This window comes from Amblyraja radiata, chromosome 15 (assembly GCF_010909765.2).
Source record: "Amblyraja radiata isolate CabotCenter1 chromosome 15, sAmbRad1.1.pri, whole genome shotgun sequence".
Lineage (NCBI taxonomy): Eukaryota > Metazoa > Chordata > Chondrichthyes > Rajiformes > Rajidae > Amblyraja > Amblyraja radiata.
In genome coordinates, this window is record NC_045970.1 from 44,418,767 (window position 1) to 44,439,701 (window position 20,935).

The window sequence follows — 20,935 nt, forward strand, 5'->3', positions numbered from 1 at the left end:
GGTTTCAGCTACAGGGGGAGGTTGCACAAACATGGACTGTTTTCTCTGGGATGCTAGAAGTTGAGGGGAGATCTGATGGAATCTTGGAATAAGCAGTATTGCCAAATTATAATGAGGAATAATCTACACTTGTATCAAACTCCAGGGATCTATGTACAAATTGTATTGTTTAATGAAACAAAGGCATTCAATCTCAATCCAAGTTAAGAAATTATTTTGCAGTGGAGCAGACAAAATGTGTAGGAAGGAACTGTAGTGGCTGGTTTACATCGAAGATGGACACAAAATGCTGGAGTAACTCAGTGGGACAGGCAGCATCTCTGGAGAGAAGGAATGAGGATCTCCTTTCATTTGCCTATAAATTTCACACACCAACAATATTAAGTCTTATTTTACATTCCAGAAAAGGTCTAAATTCTGCTTTTATTTATATTTACAAGTTATACAAGTACAAGTACAAAAACAATTGTGCATCTACCGATAGCAGGAAGAAAAAAGACATGGACAAGACAGACAAATCTACAGAACTTCAATACAGGTATAGTTGTAACCAGATTTTAAGGAGCCAAATATAAAGTCTCATTTACTGATTGCCAATGGCTTTGCTGTCAAACAGAGACCATCATCTTTCATCTGGATTTAATTCTTTACAATATTGGCAGGGAGACTGGACTTATCCAAATCATCAAAATATAGGTTGCGCAAAGCTTCCCGTGCAGAGATTCTTTTGGTAGGGTCATAAATCAACATTTTCTGGTAAAAGAAAAAAGTCCATTAGGAAAATATTTCATGAAGAGTCACTATTTTAAGCAGCATTAAACAGAAAAGTATCCAAGTACACCAAATTTAATAAGACTGCAGATAGACAGGAAACAAAGAGAAGGCATTAACTTTCAGAATGGCAGGCAGTGACTAGTAGGGTACTGCAAGGCTCGGTGCTGGGACCGCAGCTATTTACAATATACATCAATGATTTGGATGAAGGGATTCAAAGTAACATTAGCAAATTTGCAGATGACACAAAGCTAGGTGGCAGTGTGAACTGTGAGGAGGATGCTATGAAAATGCAGGGTGACTTGGACAGGTTGGGTGAGTGGGCAGATGCATGGCAGATGAAGTTTAATGTGGATAAATGTGAGGTTATCCACTTTGGTAGCAAAAACAGGAAGGCAGATTACTATCTAAATGGCATCAAGTTGGGAAAAGGGGAAGTACAACAGGATCTGGGTGTCCTTGTACATCAGTCTATGAAAGTAAGCAGGCAGGTACAGCAGGCAGTGAAGAAAGCGAATGGCATGTTGGCCTTTATAACAAGAGTAATCGAATATAGGAGCAAAGAGGTCCTTCTGCAGTTGTACAGAGCCCTAGTGAGACCACACCTGGAGTATTGTGTGCAGTATTGGTCCCCTAATTTGAGGAAGGACATTCTTGCTATTGAGGGAGTGCAGCGTAGATTTACAAGGTTAATTCCCGGGATGGCAGGACTGTCATATGCTGAGAGAATGGAACAGCTGGGCTTGTACACTCTGGTGTTTAGAAGGATGAGAGGGTTTCTCATCGAAACATATAAGATTGTTAAGGGCTTGGACAAGCTAGAGGCAGGAAACATGTTCCCTATGTTGGGGGAGTCCAGAACCAGGGGCCACAGTTTAAGAATAAGGAGTAAGCCATTTAGAATGGAGACGAGGAAACACTTTTTCTCACAGAGAGTGGGGAGTCTGTGGAATTCTCTGCCTCAGAGGGCGGTGGAGGCAGGTTCTCTGGATGCTTTCAAGAGAGAGCTAGATAGGGCTCTTAAAAAATAGCGGAGTCAGGGGCTATGGGGAGAAGGCAGGAACGGGGTACTGACTGGGGATGATCAGCCATGATCACATTGAATGGCGGTGCTGGCTCGAAGGGCCGAATGGCCTACTCCTGCACCTATTGTCTAATTGAAAAGTGCAAGATGTACAAGAAATTTTCGTTCCACTTCAAGGACAGCAAAGTTATGATTGTACTTTAGCAACCAATTTCACAAGTACAATGTACCACAGAAAACGACCACTTACTGAGTACAGTAGCGACCCACTTAAGCAAGTTGCTTCTTTATTTTAGAATATCAGAACTTTAAATTGTTTCCAGTAATATTAGTCTCCTTGTCTCAATGCAAATTGTTTTGATTGATATTGCCAAATAAATTGAACAGTACAATTGCTTCCAATGACCAAACTTTACAGTGCAAACTTGCTTGGAATTTAGAAATATGACAAATTACAATTTCAAGATTGATTGCGTCAATGAGCCGACGGTCAAAAATCACCTCCATAGGAGGAAAGGAAAAGGCTAGAAATATAGCTCAGAGCTGGTTGCAAGAGGAAACGTAAAGATACTACTATGTAGAATGAATCCGTTTTTCAATTTTGAGCAATGGGGGAAAAAGCAGGGACATGATAATTCACTTACCGCTAACAGGTCAAGGCCATTCTGATCTATATTCTTCACTTGGGATAAACTTCCTGCTTTCCACTTTGGGAAGGTATTCTTGTAATCTGATAAAGTTTCAACACCTGGCCAAGTGTCATTGTTTGGGGTGCCCAGTGTCCTGAGATTCAGAGAAAATACATTTCATTTCTGAAAGGAGGTTTCAATGTTGCCTGGCAAGTAAATTCCATGCCACATTACTGTTTAGAAGTCTACACAGGTACAACAGATATATTAAAGAGTATTTCATTAATTGTAAGGCTCTGTCTCTTAAGAGTTAAAACTCGTGAATTACACAATTATTAGACATCTATTGCTCCAGGGCAGGTTTTGGGTCATAATTAAAGATTATCATTTTACTTGGCACAAGTGAAAGCCAGGATGATTTCAAAGTTAAGAAAAAATACTTTCAGGTAGATAATAGGAAGAGATTATTTAGAAGTGTCTAAAACTAGAGGACACAGAACACTAGAGAAGACAGGGTTAGAGGGCACCCAGGCAAGAACTCCTTATTGGATCTTGGGGTTAACTTAATAAATCACTGGAAGTGGCAACACAAACAGGTAGTGGTTTAGAAGGCATATGCTTGCTTTCATTGAAGAAATTGAGTGCAAGAATCAGGTAGTCATGACGCAGCTTTATAGGTTTAGTTGAGGGCATAGGTTTAAGGTGAGATGGGTAATGTTCAATGGAGATGTGCAAGGCAAGTTTTTTTTTAAAAACACAGTTGTTGGGGCCTGGAACACATTGTCAAAGGTGGTGATGGAGGTTGCATTCAAGAGGCTTTTGGATAGATAGGGAATGGAGAGATATGGATTATGTGCAGACAGATAAAAGTTGGTCTTGACATCATGTTTGGAATAGACATGGTAGGTCAAAGTGTCCGGTCCCGTTTCCCCCACCCCACCGAGGGCAGTTAGAATCTGGAAAGCACTGTCTGCTTGGATCACAGTGGCAAGAATTCTTAGAACATTGAACTAGCACCTGAAGGAGCACTTGACCTGTCATGGCATAAGTGATTAGAGCAAATGCAGATAAATAGCGGTGTGATTGAAGGGTGGTATTCTGGCTGACGGTCTGATCACAGGAGAGATACAAGTCAGCTGCAGAAATGGGCAGATGGAGGATAATTTAAGTAAGAGGTGTGGCACTTTGGAAGATCGAATGAAAGGGGAAGGTTAATGCCAAGCTCGTCACAGCATTGAGGTACAGAGGGACCGTGGGGGACAAAGTCCAAAGTTCCCTGAAAGAAGCAACAGGTAGATAGAGTGGTAAAGGAGGTTTATGGTATGTTTCCCTTCATCGGTTGGGGCAATACGCACAAGTCGGGAAATTATGTTGTAGCTTTATAGGACTTTGATAAGGCTGCATTTGGAGTATTGTGCGCAACTCTGATCACCCCATTACTGGAAGGATGTGGTGGCTTTGGAGAGGTGTAGAAGTTCACCATGTGCTGCATGGATTAGATGATATTAGCTACAAGTAAAGCTGGATACATCTAGATTGTTTTCTCTGCAATGTCAGAGTTTGAAAGAAGAGCTGATAGATGCATATAAATTTGAAGGGCATAGATAGGGTAGATAGGCAATAACCTTTTTTTCCCCCATGGGGAAATGTCAAAGACTAGAAGGTGCCGCTTTAAGGCAAGAGACAGTTGCTGTCAGGCCTGATGTTGGTGGGGGCAGATACAACAGGGGCAATTAAGAGGCTTTTGGATAGCCACATGGAAATGTCGGGAATGGAGAGAAATGAATCATGTGCAGGCAGAGGAGATTAATTTAATGGCATCATTTTCGGCAAAAACATTATGGGCCAAAGGGCTCTTTCCTGCGATGTACTGTTCTCCATTAGTACCATGGCCATTGCTTTATAATGATTTGGAATTAAGGGAACACAATCCAAAACCCATTGGCATTGTGATAGACTTTGAGAAATTTGACCGAGGCAATAGGCAGATGAAATTTAATGTTCTGAAATGACAAATATTACATTCTGGTTAGAAGAACAAGAAGCAATATTGTGGTTACAAGAACATAGATCAGCCATCAATGCAGATTTGTGCATAATTCATTGAAAGTGGCAAGTCAGATTGAAAAATGTAGTTGAAAGAGTATATGAGATCTAGAACTTCATAACGGTCAGAATACACAAAATGCTTTGTTATGAAAGATGCAAAAACAGCGAAGTTACTAAAATAACTCGAGGGGGAAGAGTTTAGTTGGTGTAAAAACAGAAGGCAGGGGATCTCCTCCTTAGAATGAGAGATTGTGACAATATAACAGATATATCTAAGATCAAAGGTTTTTAGCAGAATACATGTTCCCATTGAAGGAGCATTTTAGAATCCAAGGTCAAAGTACGAAGGGCGGTCAGCAAAAGACCCAAAAGGGTAAGAGGATGAGAGCTCATAACCCAGGAAATAGTCATGGTATGAGGGGAACTGCCAGGGATGGAAATGAGAAACTCAAATGTAACTTTCAGAAGTGAGCTGAATAAGGTTAGAATTTTAAAGGCTCTGTGGAGAAAGGGCATAGGGACAAGCTGGATTGGTACCAGCCAGGAATCAGACTGAATAGCCCCCTTCCACATTTAAATTTGTAAATAGCCAAAACCAACTCAATGGTTGAGAAGAAATCTGGGCTTCAAATCAATCTTTTAGCCACAGTATCAGTCAGAATATTTTTTAAAACAATGTTTTCACCCGCATAAATTCAACTGAACCGTAGACTATGTGCTGGAGGAATATCAATACAAATATCTCAGTGGAAAGACAATTAAGATAAAGTCAGGGAAGGTGGCAGAGGTTAGAGGTGTGATGGAGCCTGGATTAGGGAAAAATGCTAATGATAGAATGTTATTTTTTATAAACACACCTGAAAATCCTGAAAAGTTGATCAATCTCAGAGTCTCCATGAAAGAGTGGTCGCTTGGTAGCCATTTCAGCAAATATTGTACCGATACTCCACATATCAACGGGAGTTGAGTAACGAGGAGAACCCAGCAGTACTTCAGGAGCCCTGTACCACAATGTCACGACCTATGAAGTCATGTAATGTTAAGAATTACTTACAGATTTATAAAATTCACAGCTATGTGATCGAAAAATTGAACCCTGCTCCTCCTCCTCCTCCCCCTCCCCCCAAACATTTCAGCTTGAATGGTTAATGTTACATTCCAGCAACAAAAAGTGAAGGATACATCATTGTGCACACAGGACCAGTGATAACACCAGGATCATTCCACGCAATGTTCTTAAGACTGTACAAATATCTGTACCACAACGTTATAAACATTTTATTAAGTTCCATATCACAAGGAATGATCTCAAATTTAAGGTTAAGTTATTCTGTTGTAAAATTTAAAATGTTTAATTGTATCCCCAACATCAGCAATAAGAGTACAGAATTCAAGCAAAGTGGGGCAGAGTCACAGTTAAACCCTTAGTGGCGGACGCAAAGTTATTCTTATATCACCTCCCCTAGGAACTGGGAACATGGACCTTCAGCAGTCTAGCCCAAAGATTAGAAGCGTTACTAATACAGCATTTCATCAAATTTTAAACTGCTATATTGTACAAATATTAAAGTAATCTTAACATATCATAGCTAAGTTTTAAGTCTGAAGGGTCTTGACCTGAAACATCACCCATTTCTTCTCTCGAGATGCTGCCTGTTCCACTGAGTTACTCCAGCTTTGTGTCTATCTTCGGTTTAAACTAGCATCTGCAGTTCCTTCTTATACAAGTTTTAAATCAGTTACATATAACTGAGCAAACTATGGTTACTTACTTCATGTGTATAAATCCTGACAGGGACTCCAAAGGCACGAGCCAGACCAAAGTCAGCCAACTTAATAACTCCTTTACTATCAATCAGTAGATTCTGAGGCTTCAAATCTCTGTGTAAAACCCGCCTTGAATGACAGAAGGCAATCCCTTGTGTGATCTGATATAGATAACTCTAGAAAGGAAAAATAAAGGATGCTCATTAATAACTACCAGATAAAATATTTTCAATCCATAGATAACAAGGCTGGTTTATTTCTTCAAAAATTTAAATTTGCTTTGACGCAACCAGGAATGAATACAAACGCACTAAATGCCAACACATGGCATTACTACACTACCGCCCAACGACAAATGCAAACTAATCTGCAGAAAATTTAAATTCAAGTAATGATGAAATTATTGAATTACCGGTAACGGAAAAAAGCTGGTTTATTAATGACCTTTAGGTCAGGAAATCAGCCACCCTTTCCCAGCTTGTCCTATTCAACTCTGACCCAGTTGACTGCAAACTGACCTAGCAAACAATTCAGTTCAGGGGTAATTAGGGATGGATAATAAGTACAGGTCTCCACAGCAACATCTGCTGCCAGTAAAAGTTAAAGATCCAGTAATCAGGCTGCAATGATTAAAAGTGACATGAGCAGACACCACAAAGCCATGTATCAATTGAGTCAAAAAACATTTTATATCCAAATGCCAATCACAGGCTTCAGACCAGGACATATTTCATTTGACCGAACTTTGGTAGTCCTTAATAAGTAAGAATAAGCTCTGTGAATATACATATGCCCTTTTGAAACAAGGAAAGTTTGCCGAGGCAAATAAATGTTATGCAAGATACCCAATGAAAAGTGTAGCTAAGAAAATAAGTAAAGCATGATCAAATCTGCAATTCCAGGAAAAAAAGCTCTGTAAAGGAAAAAGTAGTAAGAACATATGAAAATAAATGTCTGATATGACCAAAAAAGAAAAACAACCAGAAAGATGTTCAAGATTGAGTGACAGCCTTTTCTTTTAAACCAAGCCATTAAAAGGTTAAAGACTCATTGCTTTTCATACAGATGTTTATATTACACCAGAGATTGTAAGCAAAGTATCATGGATAACTTTAATCTTTACAAAATTCATGATTTAAAGTGTTTGGAATAGAAAGTAACTAACTTAGCAGTGGAATGAGAAACGTGAAAATCGGATTCAAGCCTGGCAAGGGCTAAGATGTTTAGTTGAAAATAAAAATGTTTAGAATTTATTCAAGGGATTTTTTCCAGAGGATAAAGCAAGGATATCTGAAATCCTGGTGAATACAATGGCATCAGCAGCATCCATTGGGTCCATGTTAATGTTATTAGACAAAAGGATAATAACATTATAAATAATAAAGCAGAGAACATGCAGAAAACAAGTTATATCAGTTGCGGTGGCGAGGTATTGCACGTGTTTAAGCAATAAAAGTTTGCTAATTTAAGTTGAAATACTGTAATAATCTTCCAATCTATCCCAACAAAGGGTTTCAATATGTATACTGTAGATACCTTCACTAGCATTGGGTCCATCATCTGACGAGAAGGCAAGGAATCCAAATATTTCTTCAGATCCATTGAAAGGAATTCAAATATAAGGTATAACCTTGCATCTTGCATCAGTATATCATGAAGGCTAAAAAAAAGATAAGGGCAAATTTCTATTATCAAAGTCACTACACCACTCAATTAAAAGCAATGGTGTAAACAAGTGCAGTATTATGAAAGTCCTTCCTATTTAATACTGACACAAAAATCTCAATTCTCACAGTAGTCAAATCATATTCAGGCAAACTTAAATTGCATTTGATTATGCCAGGAATGTCAGCAGGCCTCTTGCTTTATCTGCATGCACACATGTCATTGGTTGGTTACTTTAAAGTTTCCAACTAGCAACAAAATTACTGGTGTTTGCAATGGTCAAGGGATAACTGATGGAACTGGAAGAAATCCTGGTGCTTCGAATATCCCTGTAGAATTTTTTTTATATGCATGAAGAAATCCTGACATGGTTCACTAGACAAAGATAAGTAATTGAGATAAGCAACATGCTTCCACCTACCCAAATTAAGTTGTACAAATGGCTCCGTTAACAAACTTCATGTACACACACCAAACAATAATAGTTCCTCAACAACTGGAGACAGTGACCATAACACATAGCAGAATTAGGCCATTCAGTCTGAATCTACTGTCATTCAATTGCTGCTATTCTATTTTCCCCTCTCAACCCCATCCTCCCACCTTCTCACCGTAACCTTCGACACCCATACTAATTTAGAATCTATCAATGAATGCCAGATTCACCATTCTCTGGCAAAATAAATTCCTCCTCGTCTCCATTCTGTAGGTACATAATTTTATTCTAAGACTATGGCCTCTGGTTCTAGGCTCTCCCGTAACTGGAAACATCCTTTCCACATCCACTGTATCTAAGCCTTTCATTATCCAGTAGGTTTCAAATGGGGCCCCTCCTCATCCGTTAAAACGCCAACGAGTATAGGGCCAGAGACTTTAAACGCTCCTCCTAAATCATCCCCAGGATCATTCTTGTAAACCCCCTTTGGACTCTCCAAAGCAAACACATCCTGACATGGGGTCCAAAACTGCTCACAATATTCCAAATGTGACCTCACCAACACCTGATAAAAATTCAGCATTACATTCTTGCTGGGGATGATCAGCCATGATCACATTGAATGGCGGTGCTGGCTCGAAGGGCCAAATGGCCTACTCCTGCACCTATTTTCTATTGCTCTTATATTCGAGAACCCTCGAACTAAAATTTAGGAAAATCTCTCTGCTTATTGAGGTATAAAAACAGCCAAGCCTACTTTTGTTTGCACAGCACGATAATATTGTATTATTAACACAGCTATCAAGATTTATATCCATCATTCATTGCTTATAATCAGTGGTTAAATTAAATTATGCATCAGTTAGCTCAAAACTATTTAATCTCTCCAAACACCAGGTTGCACCAAGGAGTAAATTAAATTGGACCATTAGTAAATTAATCAAATCTCAGGACGAAATAGCCACTTGAACAGTTCAGTATTATCTCAAAGCTTTTATAATCAAAATGTAAAACCTCTTCATTTTAACTACCGTATTTCCCTGCAAAGACGATATTTTCTACCCAAAAATAAGGCCCGAAAATTTACCTGCGTCTTGGAGGACGAAGGTTAGATTGTTAGCCAAGAAAGATAGACTTGGCTCTCCCTCAGTATAGCGGCTGTAAAAGGACACCGCCGCTGGGGGGGGGGGGAAGAGTTCCTTCCACAGCGTCACCCGGGTCAGCATGGCAAAGTAGCAAACTTGGCTGGGCTGCCAGGGGGTAAAGTTGCGGGGAGGGCAGGAGCGTTGAGAAGGTGGGGGTCAGGGATCATGCCAGCAATTCACTCAGATTGCTCTCGGGTGGCTGCAAGCGGCCGCTGGGACCGGACAGCGGAACCGGCCGCGACCTCAGCGCCTTCTGCCGGCCCACCCACCTTTGGCACAGGTGCAACCGGTGGTTGGTGGGAGCTACTGGGCGGAAGGCTGGCTGCTCCGTCCGGGGCTCTCTCTCCCTGTTATGAGCCAGGAAGTCCCCGTCCCCCATACATGAACCACACAGCTCATTGTAGGACAGACGAAGATGGAGGCTCCCTGGTCCTCATTGCCTCCTTGAAGGCAATTCACAACTTCCTTTCTACTGACTAAACCAAACCCTTGATCCTGTCCAGCAAGCCTTTTTTTTTTTAATTTAGCGACTCAAAATGGGGGTGCGCCTTCGACGCAGGTGCGTCTTCATTGCCGGGAAATACAGTATATATTTTTGATATCACAAGATATGTAATAAAATATCAGTCATAGTATTACAAAGGCATGGATTATAATTTCAGTTTTCCAGAACATATGTTGGCCAGCTTTAAATGCCAACTGAAGTACTATAACTTGCTGCCAGGACTCAATTCATTTTCGCCAATTATGCAGGTAAATATGAAACAAGGCACTTGTTAACATGCTTCAGTTTGACTTCATGGGTGATTTCATCAAATTATTCCTAAAGATTCAATGCAATTATCTTGAGGGTTGAAGTTTCAACATCTCAGCACAACAAATACACATTTCTATTGTCCAGGTTTAACCACTGTACTCACCACACTACATTAGGATGCTGTAGTTCTTTCAAAAGAGAAATTTCTCTGATTGCAGTGCTGGGTACCCCTTCTTCTTCACTCTCCAATCTGATTTTCTTCATGGCCACTATTTGCTGGGTAACTTTATGACGGCCTTTATAAACAACCCCATAGGTACCTAAAAAAATGCAATTAACATATTTTTCAAGAAAATGTTAAACCCCAAGCCACTACTGATTAGTGAAGTCAAAGCAAAAGTTACAATAATTTTTTAGTAGATTGCACCATTGAGTTATTCATCTCTCCATTGCTACAAATTCAAATCTTTCCTTCCACCCAAACAGGACTCCCACTTGTTTAGACTCCCCAACCATACTTTGTTCACAGGTTTACCTCCAGTGTGCAATTTCCCCAATCAGGCTCCCGCGTCCACTAATATTACCAAATCCCCATGGTATATCCCCATCGAATTTATTTGCAATGGAATTGTTCAAAAATATGTTCACATCTGTTCTTGTAAATTGCACTCCTACCTTCAGTTGTTTCTTAAAGTCCTTGGACATGTTGCTGCTTCCAAATGTGCCCAAATTTCTCCAACCTTATGGTTAAAGGAGCATATGCATTGCAACTGGCTGAAACCTGTGCCACTCCCATTCCTGCTTCTTGAACGCCAAGGATTTTAATGTGTCCGTACAGTGTCACCTCTGTCTCAACCTTACTTTGTCCTTGCATCTCTGACAAGCCATGTGCCGTAATGCCACCATATTTAGTTTAGTTCAGAGATAGCATGGAAACAAGCACTTCAGCCCACCGAGTCCGCACCGTCACCATACATCTCCCATTTACACGCGTTCCATTTTATCCCAGTTTCTCATCCACTCCCTACACCATAGACAATTAACCTACAAACCCACATATCTTCAAGATGTGCAAAGAAACCAGACCCCACAGATGAAACCCAAAGGGAGACCATTCAAAACTCCATAGACAGCACCCGAGGTCAGGATCAGACCAAGCCTCTGGTACTGTAAAATAGCGTCTCTCACAGTTGCGGCACTGTGCTATTGTTTAAAATTTATTTTAAAATGCAGAGGTGCACACAGATGGGTTTTGCTGTACTGAAACAAAATAGACAAACTTAAAATAAGTTAAATTTATTTTTGGCATGACAGGAGATATTTGCCAGAAGAAATACGGTAACTTGTACAACCGTACAACCAGTCTAAATCAAAACTTAAGCTAAAGCTGTTACAGATACCAAATCACAGATTAAGTGTTGAAATTGTTTCTCACCTTCACCGATTTTCTCTATCTTCACATAATCATCCATAATAGCGTTCACAGTTCAGTCTGTTAACTAAACAGATGTTAAAGTATTACATGCTGCACAATCAACAGAGGCTTCATTTTTTAATGTTCAACCCACTTCTGCATCAGATCATCAAGTCTCTCTAAACCTGAAGCTTTCCCAAAATTTAAGTTTTAAAATAGTGTTGCATCTTTGAAAAAACATAATGTAACGATGTTTTGCAAAGCCCTCCCTTGGTTTTCCTCACATCATGTGCCTTTGTAATTGGAATCTGATAAGTCTACAACAATATTACAGAAACCGTAATAGTCCAAATTTTATCTTAAGAAACAATTTTTTTGCTCACTGTTTTGATTAAAGAAAACATGATCTCTGACCACTTTGGGCTATCATCAGCCAGTAAATACAAGGCATTAAAAAATAAAGAAGAAAAGGAATGCAACCATTCAGCCTGAGCTTTAGCAAATGAGTTTTTCTGTGTATTTAAAGTAAAAATAGAAAATAGAGCTTTGTGAGTGTATAAAGGGATACTGAAGAACACTGCACTTTCTTCCACCTGGCATTTCTTTATTTAGTATCAAAACATTTAGGGCAGATTTTGCACCTAGATCACAATACACCCTTTACCGACTTTAAAAAATAAAATAAGTACAAGACCTACACCTGACACACCAGCTGCATCAGGGAAATACAACTTCATATAACCCACACTGTATGCTCCTTTTTCTCTCTCCTTCTGATCCACCCAGGTTCTCATTGCCCCAAACTAGTTCCAACTGCTCACCTTCTCTCCTTTACAGGCCCTCCCCAACTTAGGGCGTGTACAGTCCTTGCGTATGAACATGGGTTTCGAAGACTGGCACGCTGAATTGCTGGGATGCTGGTATTCACCAGCCCTTTTCTTTCTCTCTCTTTATGTCTCTAACCATCACTTAGCTCAGTTCCTCAATCATCTGTCTCTGACCATCAGCTCACTCCTTACATAGTTCCACCCAACATCTACTTGCTCCTGCCTCACCCCACCAATGCTTGTATCTTTATACCAACAATCTTCCCTCTACATTTGGTAGCAATGCACATCTTCTCTGGAAATGCTAACCACTCCCGTCTCCACAGAAACTGCTCAACCTGTTTAATTCTTCAAGCAATTTTTATAGAAGCCCGCTTTATATCAGAGGCATTTTAAAGTTTGTGGATGGCATTTGAAGTAGTCAGTGTTAGGACTATTGTGCTTGTAAATTGGGAAGATGTTTGCTGACGTTTCTTTGACCATCCATTTCTCCTGATAGTCTTACCGTTACCATGTTCTTACTTCTAACCTTCTTCTCTGGTAATGACCATCAATCATCAGATGACTCCGCTTCATACCCACTAAATGAATTACAAGCCTGACGTGTTGAACCTTTCCAGCCAACTCTATTATTTGGTCATTTGGTAAGAATAGGCAGTTAGAGTAAATGGATAAGAAGATTAGCATGACATGGAGGACTGAGGGCCTGTTTCTATGTTGTACAACCAGGATTGGACACCTTGTGTCCATTCCTGATCTTCCTGGGGCTCCCACTAACCACTAATATTCATTGGTAACAGCTCATACAATTCTGATCGCTTCCCCCAGCCACTAATCTACCCCTTTAAAACTTGCAGAGGTTCTTTGACCAAGAACTTGTGGTGGGCAATGCAGTGGTGCGGCTGATAGAGCTGTTGCTAGTAGATCCGGGTTTGATCCTGACCTCAGGTGAGGTCTGTGCAAAGTTTACACATTCTCCCCACGACCACATGGGTTTCCTCTGGGTGTTGCAGTTTCCTTGCATATCCCAAAGACAAGCAAGTTTCTAGGCTAATTGGCCTCTAAATTGTTGCTAGTATACAGGGAGTGGGTGAGATAACATAAAACTATTGTGAACAGGTGACTGATGGTTGGCACAGACTCGGTGGGCCAAAAGGGCCTGCTTCCATGCTGTCTCTCTAAACTAAACATACTAATATCTGGAAAACTGAGCACCTTGCACTGTTAGCCACATGCTCATTCCCACCTCTGGACCATAACGCCACTAATGATTGAAGCCAACAAGCTGCAGATGCTGGGACATTCAGTAAAACAATTGCAGGAGGAACTCTGATCAGGCAGCATCTGTGCAGGGAATGGGGAGACTTATTTCAGGGTTGAACCCTTCAATGTTCATACTATTGGGTTGTGAACTATCCAAACAGAATATGGGGGTGATGTCCCTTTGATGTACGGGAGACCTTGCTCTGGCAATGGCAGAACGGCTGCCCTGTCACTGGTGTGTTCTCTAGCACTGTTTTTTAACCCCACTGCAGCTTGCAGCCTGGTGTCATAGCAGACACATTGTTTCAGCCTGCTTTGATTCCATCTTTTCCCAATCCCTTCTCGCGTATATCTGCAACATCTGACATCCTCCACTACTTTGACAGTCACTAATTTCCTGGTCCAAGCAGGGTCATCTTTACCATGGATGTACAATCACTCTTTTCCACTATCCCACACTAAAATTCCTCCTCTAGCAACAGGATGAAATTGGTCCCACATTGAACAACTCCATCAACTCCACTTTCTTCAGAGAAGTGTAGCTATTTTCCTCCATGAACATCTACCTTTAAATCCAGTATATGGAACAGTTTGTTTCAATCTTACGCAGGCCACACCTTTCCTGTGCTCGTACAAATGTCAGTTTATTTTTGCTGCCAATTTGAACCCCTCGCTCACATTCACATGGACCACATTTAATTTGCCTAGCCTTTCTGGATTTGTCCCTGAATCAGAGGCATTACTACTCTCAGATTCTCACAGCTATCTTTTCTTTCTTCACTTCACCCTGATTATGGCAAAGTCTCCTCTCCTCCAGTTCCGCCAACCCCATTATATTTGTGCCATAGAATCGTCCAGCACAGAAACGGGCCCTTCAACCCAACCTACCTTTGCTGACCAGGCTTCCAACCTGCCCATGTATGTCTCATACGTCTCTAAATCCATATCTATCCATGTACCTGTCCAAATGTCTTAAGTGTTGTTATATTCTGTGCCTCAGCTACCTCCTTTGGCAGCTCACCATCAACCACCCTTTGTGTGAAAATGTTGCCCTCAGATTCCTATTCAACCTTTCCCCTCGCCTTTAACCAATGTCCTCTGGTTCTTGATTCCCCTACTCTGGGTAAAAGACTGTGCATATACCCTATCTATTCCCGTCGTGATCTCTATAGACCTCATAGATCACCCCTCATGCTCCTGTGTTTAAGAAGGAACTGCAGATGCTGGAAAAGCGAAGGTACAAAAAAATGCTGGAGAAACTCAGCGGGTGCAGCAGCATCTATGGAGCGAAGGAAATAGGCAACGTTTCGGGCCAAAACCCTTCTTCAGACTGATGCTCCTCATGCTCCCGTGTCAGGTCCTAGCCTGCCCAATCACTCCCTATAGTAAAGACCCTCAAGTCCTGGCAACATCCCCATAAATCATCTCTGCATCTTTCCAGTTGAACATCTTTCTTATACCGAGTGACCAAAATTGAACATGATTCCACCAAATATGGCCTCACCAACATCTTATACTACTGTAACATAACATCCTAACTTTTACACTCAATACCCTGACTGACAAATGCCAATGTGCCTAAAGCCATCTTGACCACACTTTCTGCCTGCGACACCACTTAATATGAACTTTGTAGCTGTGCACAGAGATCTGTCTGCTCTACAATACTCCCCAGAGCCATTGTGAAGACCCTGCCGTGGTTTGACTAATGAAGATTATTCATTATTAACTAAATAATTTGACCTCTGTACAAGTACAGGAAAGAGGTTGTACCAAGGAACTGGTGCCCATGCAGAGACTTTTCATACTGATGTTTCCAAGATATCATCTATCTGAATTATGGCTTGGCATCTTGGCATACGGAAGATTGAACTCTCTGGTCCACATCTTCTAACATACCAGCCTTTGTATTCAACAAGGTCATCCTTTACAATTTCCACCAAAAGGCACACCATCCCATTGATTTTGTAATTTGAATGAATTCTTCCCTACCGGACTCCCCAAAGTATTTACCATGTATATACAATTATTTCTATCGTACACTAACTCCCCTCCAACAACATAGCAACCACCTGATTGAAATGAACCTCCCATTGAACAGCAGGTTCCACTCCTTTCTTCACAGCAAAGGTGTAACTATGGATCTCAACAACAACACCTGTCTTGAGGGGATATATGGAATTTGTTTCACCTACGCAGGACACAAGTATTTTTTCCAGTACAACTTCCTTCCTGTATTCATACGAAAGTCAGGATTTTTTTTACAGAAAGTATGTATTGATCAACTACAAAGATCCAAACGTTATATATTTTGTAGTTTAAATTAACCAAAACATAAATATTCTAAAAGGTTAACACAAAATAAATCCAAACATTTGAAGTGATGCATCCACAAGCGTCGGGTCTCCTAGATCCAATAGATGTCGTTAGAGTATTAAATGCGCTCGCTACATTCCTGAAACCATATCCCATTTAAAGGCTATCTGGAAACAGTCAGGGCTGCAGTCTTTGCACGACACAAGACAAAAAACATTCACCGTCTACCCCATCGGGCATTATTGTGCTTACATCTACTGCTCCTAAGGAGAATAAAGTAGTGAAGCAACGTTTTACAGCCCCGTGGCATCTGAAATAAATCCCACGTCCCACCTTCAGACGCGCCCAGGACACGAAGTGACTGTATTGAACCCATCTGACGGCAGTTTGTAAGTTCCAGGAGCAGAATTGGGCCATTCGGCCCATCAAGTCTATTCCACCATTTAACCAATACACCATTCAACCCCATTTTCCTACCATCTTCCCATAACCCCTGACTAATCCCGCATGTCTGGCTGGGGGCCAACAGCACCCGAGGACACACTTGCATCATCCTTGGGGGCACTCAGCCGCCGCCAAAGAACATAGTACTGTCCGAAGAAGGGTCACGACCCGAAACATCACCCATTCCTTCGCTCCAGAGACCCGGCTGAGTTACTCCAGCATCTTGAGTGTACCCTTCAACATAATACTATCCCACCTCACTCTCTCCCAACCGCCCGGATGCCGACAACCTCTCGCAATTCTGCAGAGACGCGCTTATTAAAAAAACCTCTCGAGAATCCGCAGGAAGGGATGGACCCGCCCGCCCAGCCCAGCGAGTGCCTGGTGCGCTTCTTCCCCTCCCTTGCTTCGCATCCACTGGCGGTGCGGTGCCGGTACAGACCTGGAAGAGGAGACGAGAGAGGCAGCGACCGACCGACCGACTGCGACCAAGGCCCGCGCGCTGCAGCCGTTCCCGCCGCCGTTTGAACGTGACGTGCGCTCTCCAACCGCCGCCGATTCAAACCCACCCGCCAATCCGCGCCGCCATTTGGATTCAAAGGGGCCAATCGGGAGAGGGGGAGGGGCGGAGCGTAAGGCCCCGCCCCCTCCGCCGGGCTCGAGGGGCGTCCGGAGCGAAAGGCGCGAAGCGAGAGATCAAAGCGGCAGCGAGCGTAGGGCCCACCTCTCTGCCCTGCTTGGGATAAGAACACAAAAATGCATCTCAAATTGCAAATGCACCCTTCTTCAGACTAGTGTTTAAGAAGGAACTGCAGATGCTGGACCTTCTTCAGACTGGGTAGGCCAACTTTGAAGAAATTCTCCTCCGACCAGAGTTCTGCAACATCCCCCCTCGCAGGGTCTGAAGAAGGGTCTCGACCTGAAACGTCACCCATTCCCATTCCTTCTCTGTCATTGGTCATGGGGTCAGAAGGCAGGAGAATGGGGTTAGGAGGGAGAGATTGATCAGCCATGATTGAATGGCAGAGTAGACTTGATGGGCCGAATGGCCTAATTCTGCTCCTATCATGACACAAAGCTGGGTAGCAGTGTGAACTGTGAGGAGGATGCTATGAGAATGCATGGTGACTTTGACAGGTTGGGTGAGTGGGCAGATGCAGTTTAATGTGGATAAATATGAGGTTATCCACTTTGGTAGCAAAAACAGGAAGGCAGATTATTATTTAAATTGTGTCAAGTTGGGAAAAGGGGAAGTACAACGGGATCTGGGGGTCCTTGTTCATCAGTCAATGAAAGTAAGCGGTCTGAAGAAGGGTTTCGGCCCGAAACGTCACCTATTTCCTTCGCTCCATAGATGCTGCTGCACCCGCTGAGTTTCTCCAGCATTTTTGTGTACCAATGAAAGTAAGCATGCAGGTCCAGCAGGCAGTGAAGAAAGCAAATGGCATGTTGGCCTTCATAACAATAGGAGTTGAGTATAGGAGCAAAGTGGTCCTTCTACAGTTGTACAGGGCCCTAGTGAGATCACACCTGGAGTATTGTATGCAGTTTTGGTCTCCAAATTTGAGGAAGGACATTCTTGCTATTGAGGGAGTGCAGCGTAGTTTCACAAGGTTAAATCCCGGGATGGCGGGACTGTCAAATGCTGAGAGAATGGAGCGGCTGGGCTGGTATACTCTGGAATTTAGAAAGATGAGAGGGGATCTTATTGAAACATATAAGATTAATAAGCGTCTGGATTGGACACGCTAGTGGCAGGAAATATGTTCCCGATGCTGGGGGAGACCAGAACCAGGGGCCACAGTATAAGAAAAAGGGGTAAGCCATTTAGAACGGAGATGAGGAAACACTTTTTCACACAGAGAGTTGTGAGTCTCTGACTCAGAGGGCATGGAGGCCGGTTCTCTGGATACTTTCAAGAGAGTGCTAGATAGGGCTCTTAAACATAAGAGATATGGGGAGAAGGCAGGAATGGGGTTTTGATTGTGGATGATCAGCCATGATCACATCGAATAGCGGTGCTGGCTCGAATGGCTGAATGGCCTACCCCTGCACCTATTGTCTATTGTCTCACATGATCTTATGATCCAGAGATGCTGCCTGACTTGCTGAGTAACTCCAGCTTTTTGTGTCTTCGGTGTAAACCAGCAGCTGCAGTTCCTACAACTTTCTGTCCTGGGCCTCCTCCAAACAGCGCCTCTTATTTCGACTGGACAACTTACAACCCAGCGGTATGAATATCGATTTCTCCAACTTCAAGTAACCCTTACTTTCCCTCTCTCCAGTTAGTTAGTTTAGTTTATTGTCATGTGTACCGAAGTGACACGTGTTCACTGCTTACTACCCAGTCAGCAGAAAGACAACACATAATTACAATCAAGCCATTTACATTGTTTAGAGACATGATAAGTGGATAACGTTTAGTGCAAGGTAAAGCCAGCAAAGTCCGATCAAGATAGTCCGAGGGTCGCCAAGGAGGTAGATAGTAGTTCAGCAGTAGATCTCTGGTTGTGGTAGGATGTTTCAGTTGCCTGATAACAGCGGGGAAGAAACTATCCCAGAATCTGGAGGTGTGTGTGTTTTCACACTCCGTCCCTCCCCCATCCTAGTTCTCCGACTAGTTTCGCTGTCCTGATTGATTTTACTGATTGTATGCCTCGTTGTCACCTTCCCTTCAGCCAACAATGAACCATTATAGACACAGTTCTGGAGGAACTCATGCGGTCAGGCAACATCTCTGGAGAAAAGGAAAAGGTGACGTTTCGGGTCGAGATCCTTCTTCAGACGGGTTCAACCCGAAACGTCATCTATTTCTTTTCTTCAGAGGTGCTGCCTGACCTGCTGAGTCACTCCAGGTTACTGTGTCCATCTTCGGTTTAAACCAGCATCTGGAGTTCCTTTCTACACAATGAACCATTCTACATTTCCTTGGTTATCGTCTGGTTTGATCTGTCCTTTTTACACCTTACCCTTCCATATCACTAGTTTCCCTTTCTCTCAGCCTGAAGAAGGATCTCGACCCGAAACATCATCTATTCTTTTTCTCCAGAGATGCTGCTTGAACCACTGAGTTACTCCAGTATTTTGTGTCTATCTTTATTTTTGATAATTGGGTGAATTGAATTCAGGGAGGCTGGCCTCAGAATAAACGAGTTTGGGAAATAACACACAAAAGTGGTGGACAAGAAAAGACCGTCCAATTTATCAGGTCCACTTGCTGCTGCAGCATTAAACACGCCCTAGAAGCCGCATGAAGTAAAGCAAAATGCTGGAAAGTGCTCAGGGGGCCAGGTAGTACATGCAACGAGAGAGGGAGAGAATGACATTGTTTCCAGTTTCCAGCATCTGGTTTCATTGTAGCATTCCATCTGTTAGAGGAGACCCCAGGTCAGTGAGGCAATATAGCCTGGAAATTGCTGCTCCGACTCCATCAGATATCTCCAGTGTAGGAGTTAATCATTTACATGTGTAAAATGTAGATTTACATTGCTGCCTTCTCATTTAATGGTGGGGTGGTGGAGGATTCATTGGATATTGGAACAAAGAGAGTTGACAATGTTTACTGAAATAGTAACATATGGCAATATATGCTGCAGTGAGATATAACCAGTATGAGAAACAAATTGTAAAGTCGCAACAGGTTTTCACTAATTGGATTCCTTAACAAAGATTATTGCATAAATTTGTAGGGACATGATATTTTACATTCGCAGATTTAACTCTGGATGAAGATAAATGTACTGCTTGTATAGTCCAGTAGGGGACACTCTCGCCTCAGGGTTCTAGAGTTTTAAGTTAAAAAATACACCTAATGCTGGAGTAACTGGGTCAGGTAGCATTCCAGAGCTTGAATAGGTGTCATTTTCAGTCGGGGCCCTCCTTCATATTGATTGAAGGGGCGGGAAGAAAGCTGGAAGAGAGGTGGGGCAGAACAAAGCCTGATAGATTAGAGGTAACAGGTTGATGCAGTTGAGGAGGGTTTTCTGATAGGCAGATGGTTGGAGAAAGACTAGAGAAAGACAGATGGTGTGAGACCAAAGATTGAAGAGTTTCAAATCATGAAGCTTGAGCAAGGAATGGAGGGGAAGGGGAGAAATGGGTGTGACTCCAGGTGGGGCATAGGGGAGAGGAAGGGGTGTGGTTATGTGTGGGGGCAAGCAATGTATGTACCTAAAATTATAGAATTCAGTGTTCACGTCGTTGGGTTGAAAGCTGAAGATGAGGTGTTGTTCCTCCAGCGTGTGTGTGACTTCAAGAGAGTTCAAGAGAGTTTATTGTCATGTGTCCCTGATAGGACAATGAAATTCTTGCTTTGCTTTAGCACACCAGAACATAGTAGGCACGAATACAGAACAGATCAGTCTGTCCATATACCATTGTATAAATATATACACACATAAATATATAAACTGATAAAGTGCAAAT

At 42.2% G+C, this 20,935-nt stretch overlaps 1 protein-coding gene across 3 annotated transcripts; it reads right to left on the minus strand.

The window, feature by feature from the left end:
- Positions 1–390: 390 nt before the first annotated feature.
- cdk1 (cyclin dependent kinase 1) lies at positions 391–17,072 on the minus strand. Of its 3 annotated transcripts, none has more exons than XM_033034293.1 (8): positions 16,953–17,072; positions 11,682–11,745; positions 10,410–10,566; positions 7,780–7,903; positions 6,249–6,419; positions 5,334–5,497; positions 2,443–2,581; positions 391–753 (listed from the first exon to the last, which is right to left on the minus strand). In XM_033034293.1, exons 2-8 carry the CDS (start codon positions 11,716–11,718, stop codon positions 640–642), a joined length of 906 nt encoding a protein of 301 aa, XP_032890184.1. In that variant the 5' UTR covers positions 11,719–11,745; positions 16,953–17,072; the 3' UTR covers positions 391–639. The 3 variants fall into 3 exon arrangements, with proteins under 3 accessions (XP_032890184.1, XP_032890186.1, XP_032890185.1); XM_033034295.1 differs by lacking the exon at positions 16,953–17,072 and adding an exon at positions 16,872–16,926; XM_033034294.1 differs by lacking the exon at positions 16,953–17,072 and adding an exon at positions 16,767–16,878.
- Between the last annotated feature and the right edge of the window lie 3,863 nt (positions 17,073–20,935).

What these genes read in the sequence shown, in the direction of transcription:
- cdk1 (XM_033034293.1), bottom strand. Translation starts at nt 11,718, where the DNA reads ATGGATGATTATGTGAAGATAGAGAAAATCGGTGAAG. An exon ending in CAGCATCCTAATGTAGTGTG is followed by an intron (nt 7,904 to 10,409) that starts GTGAGTACAGTG and finishes TCTTTTTTTTAG; the next exon opens with CCTTCATGATATACTGATGC. An exon ending in CAACTTTTCAGGATTTTCAG is followed by an intron (nt 2,582 to 5,333) that starts GTGTGTTTATAA and finishes TCTGAATCTCAG; the next exon opens with GACACTGGGCACCCCAAACA.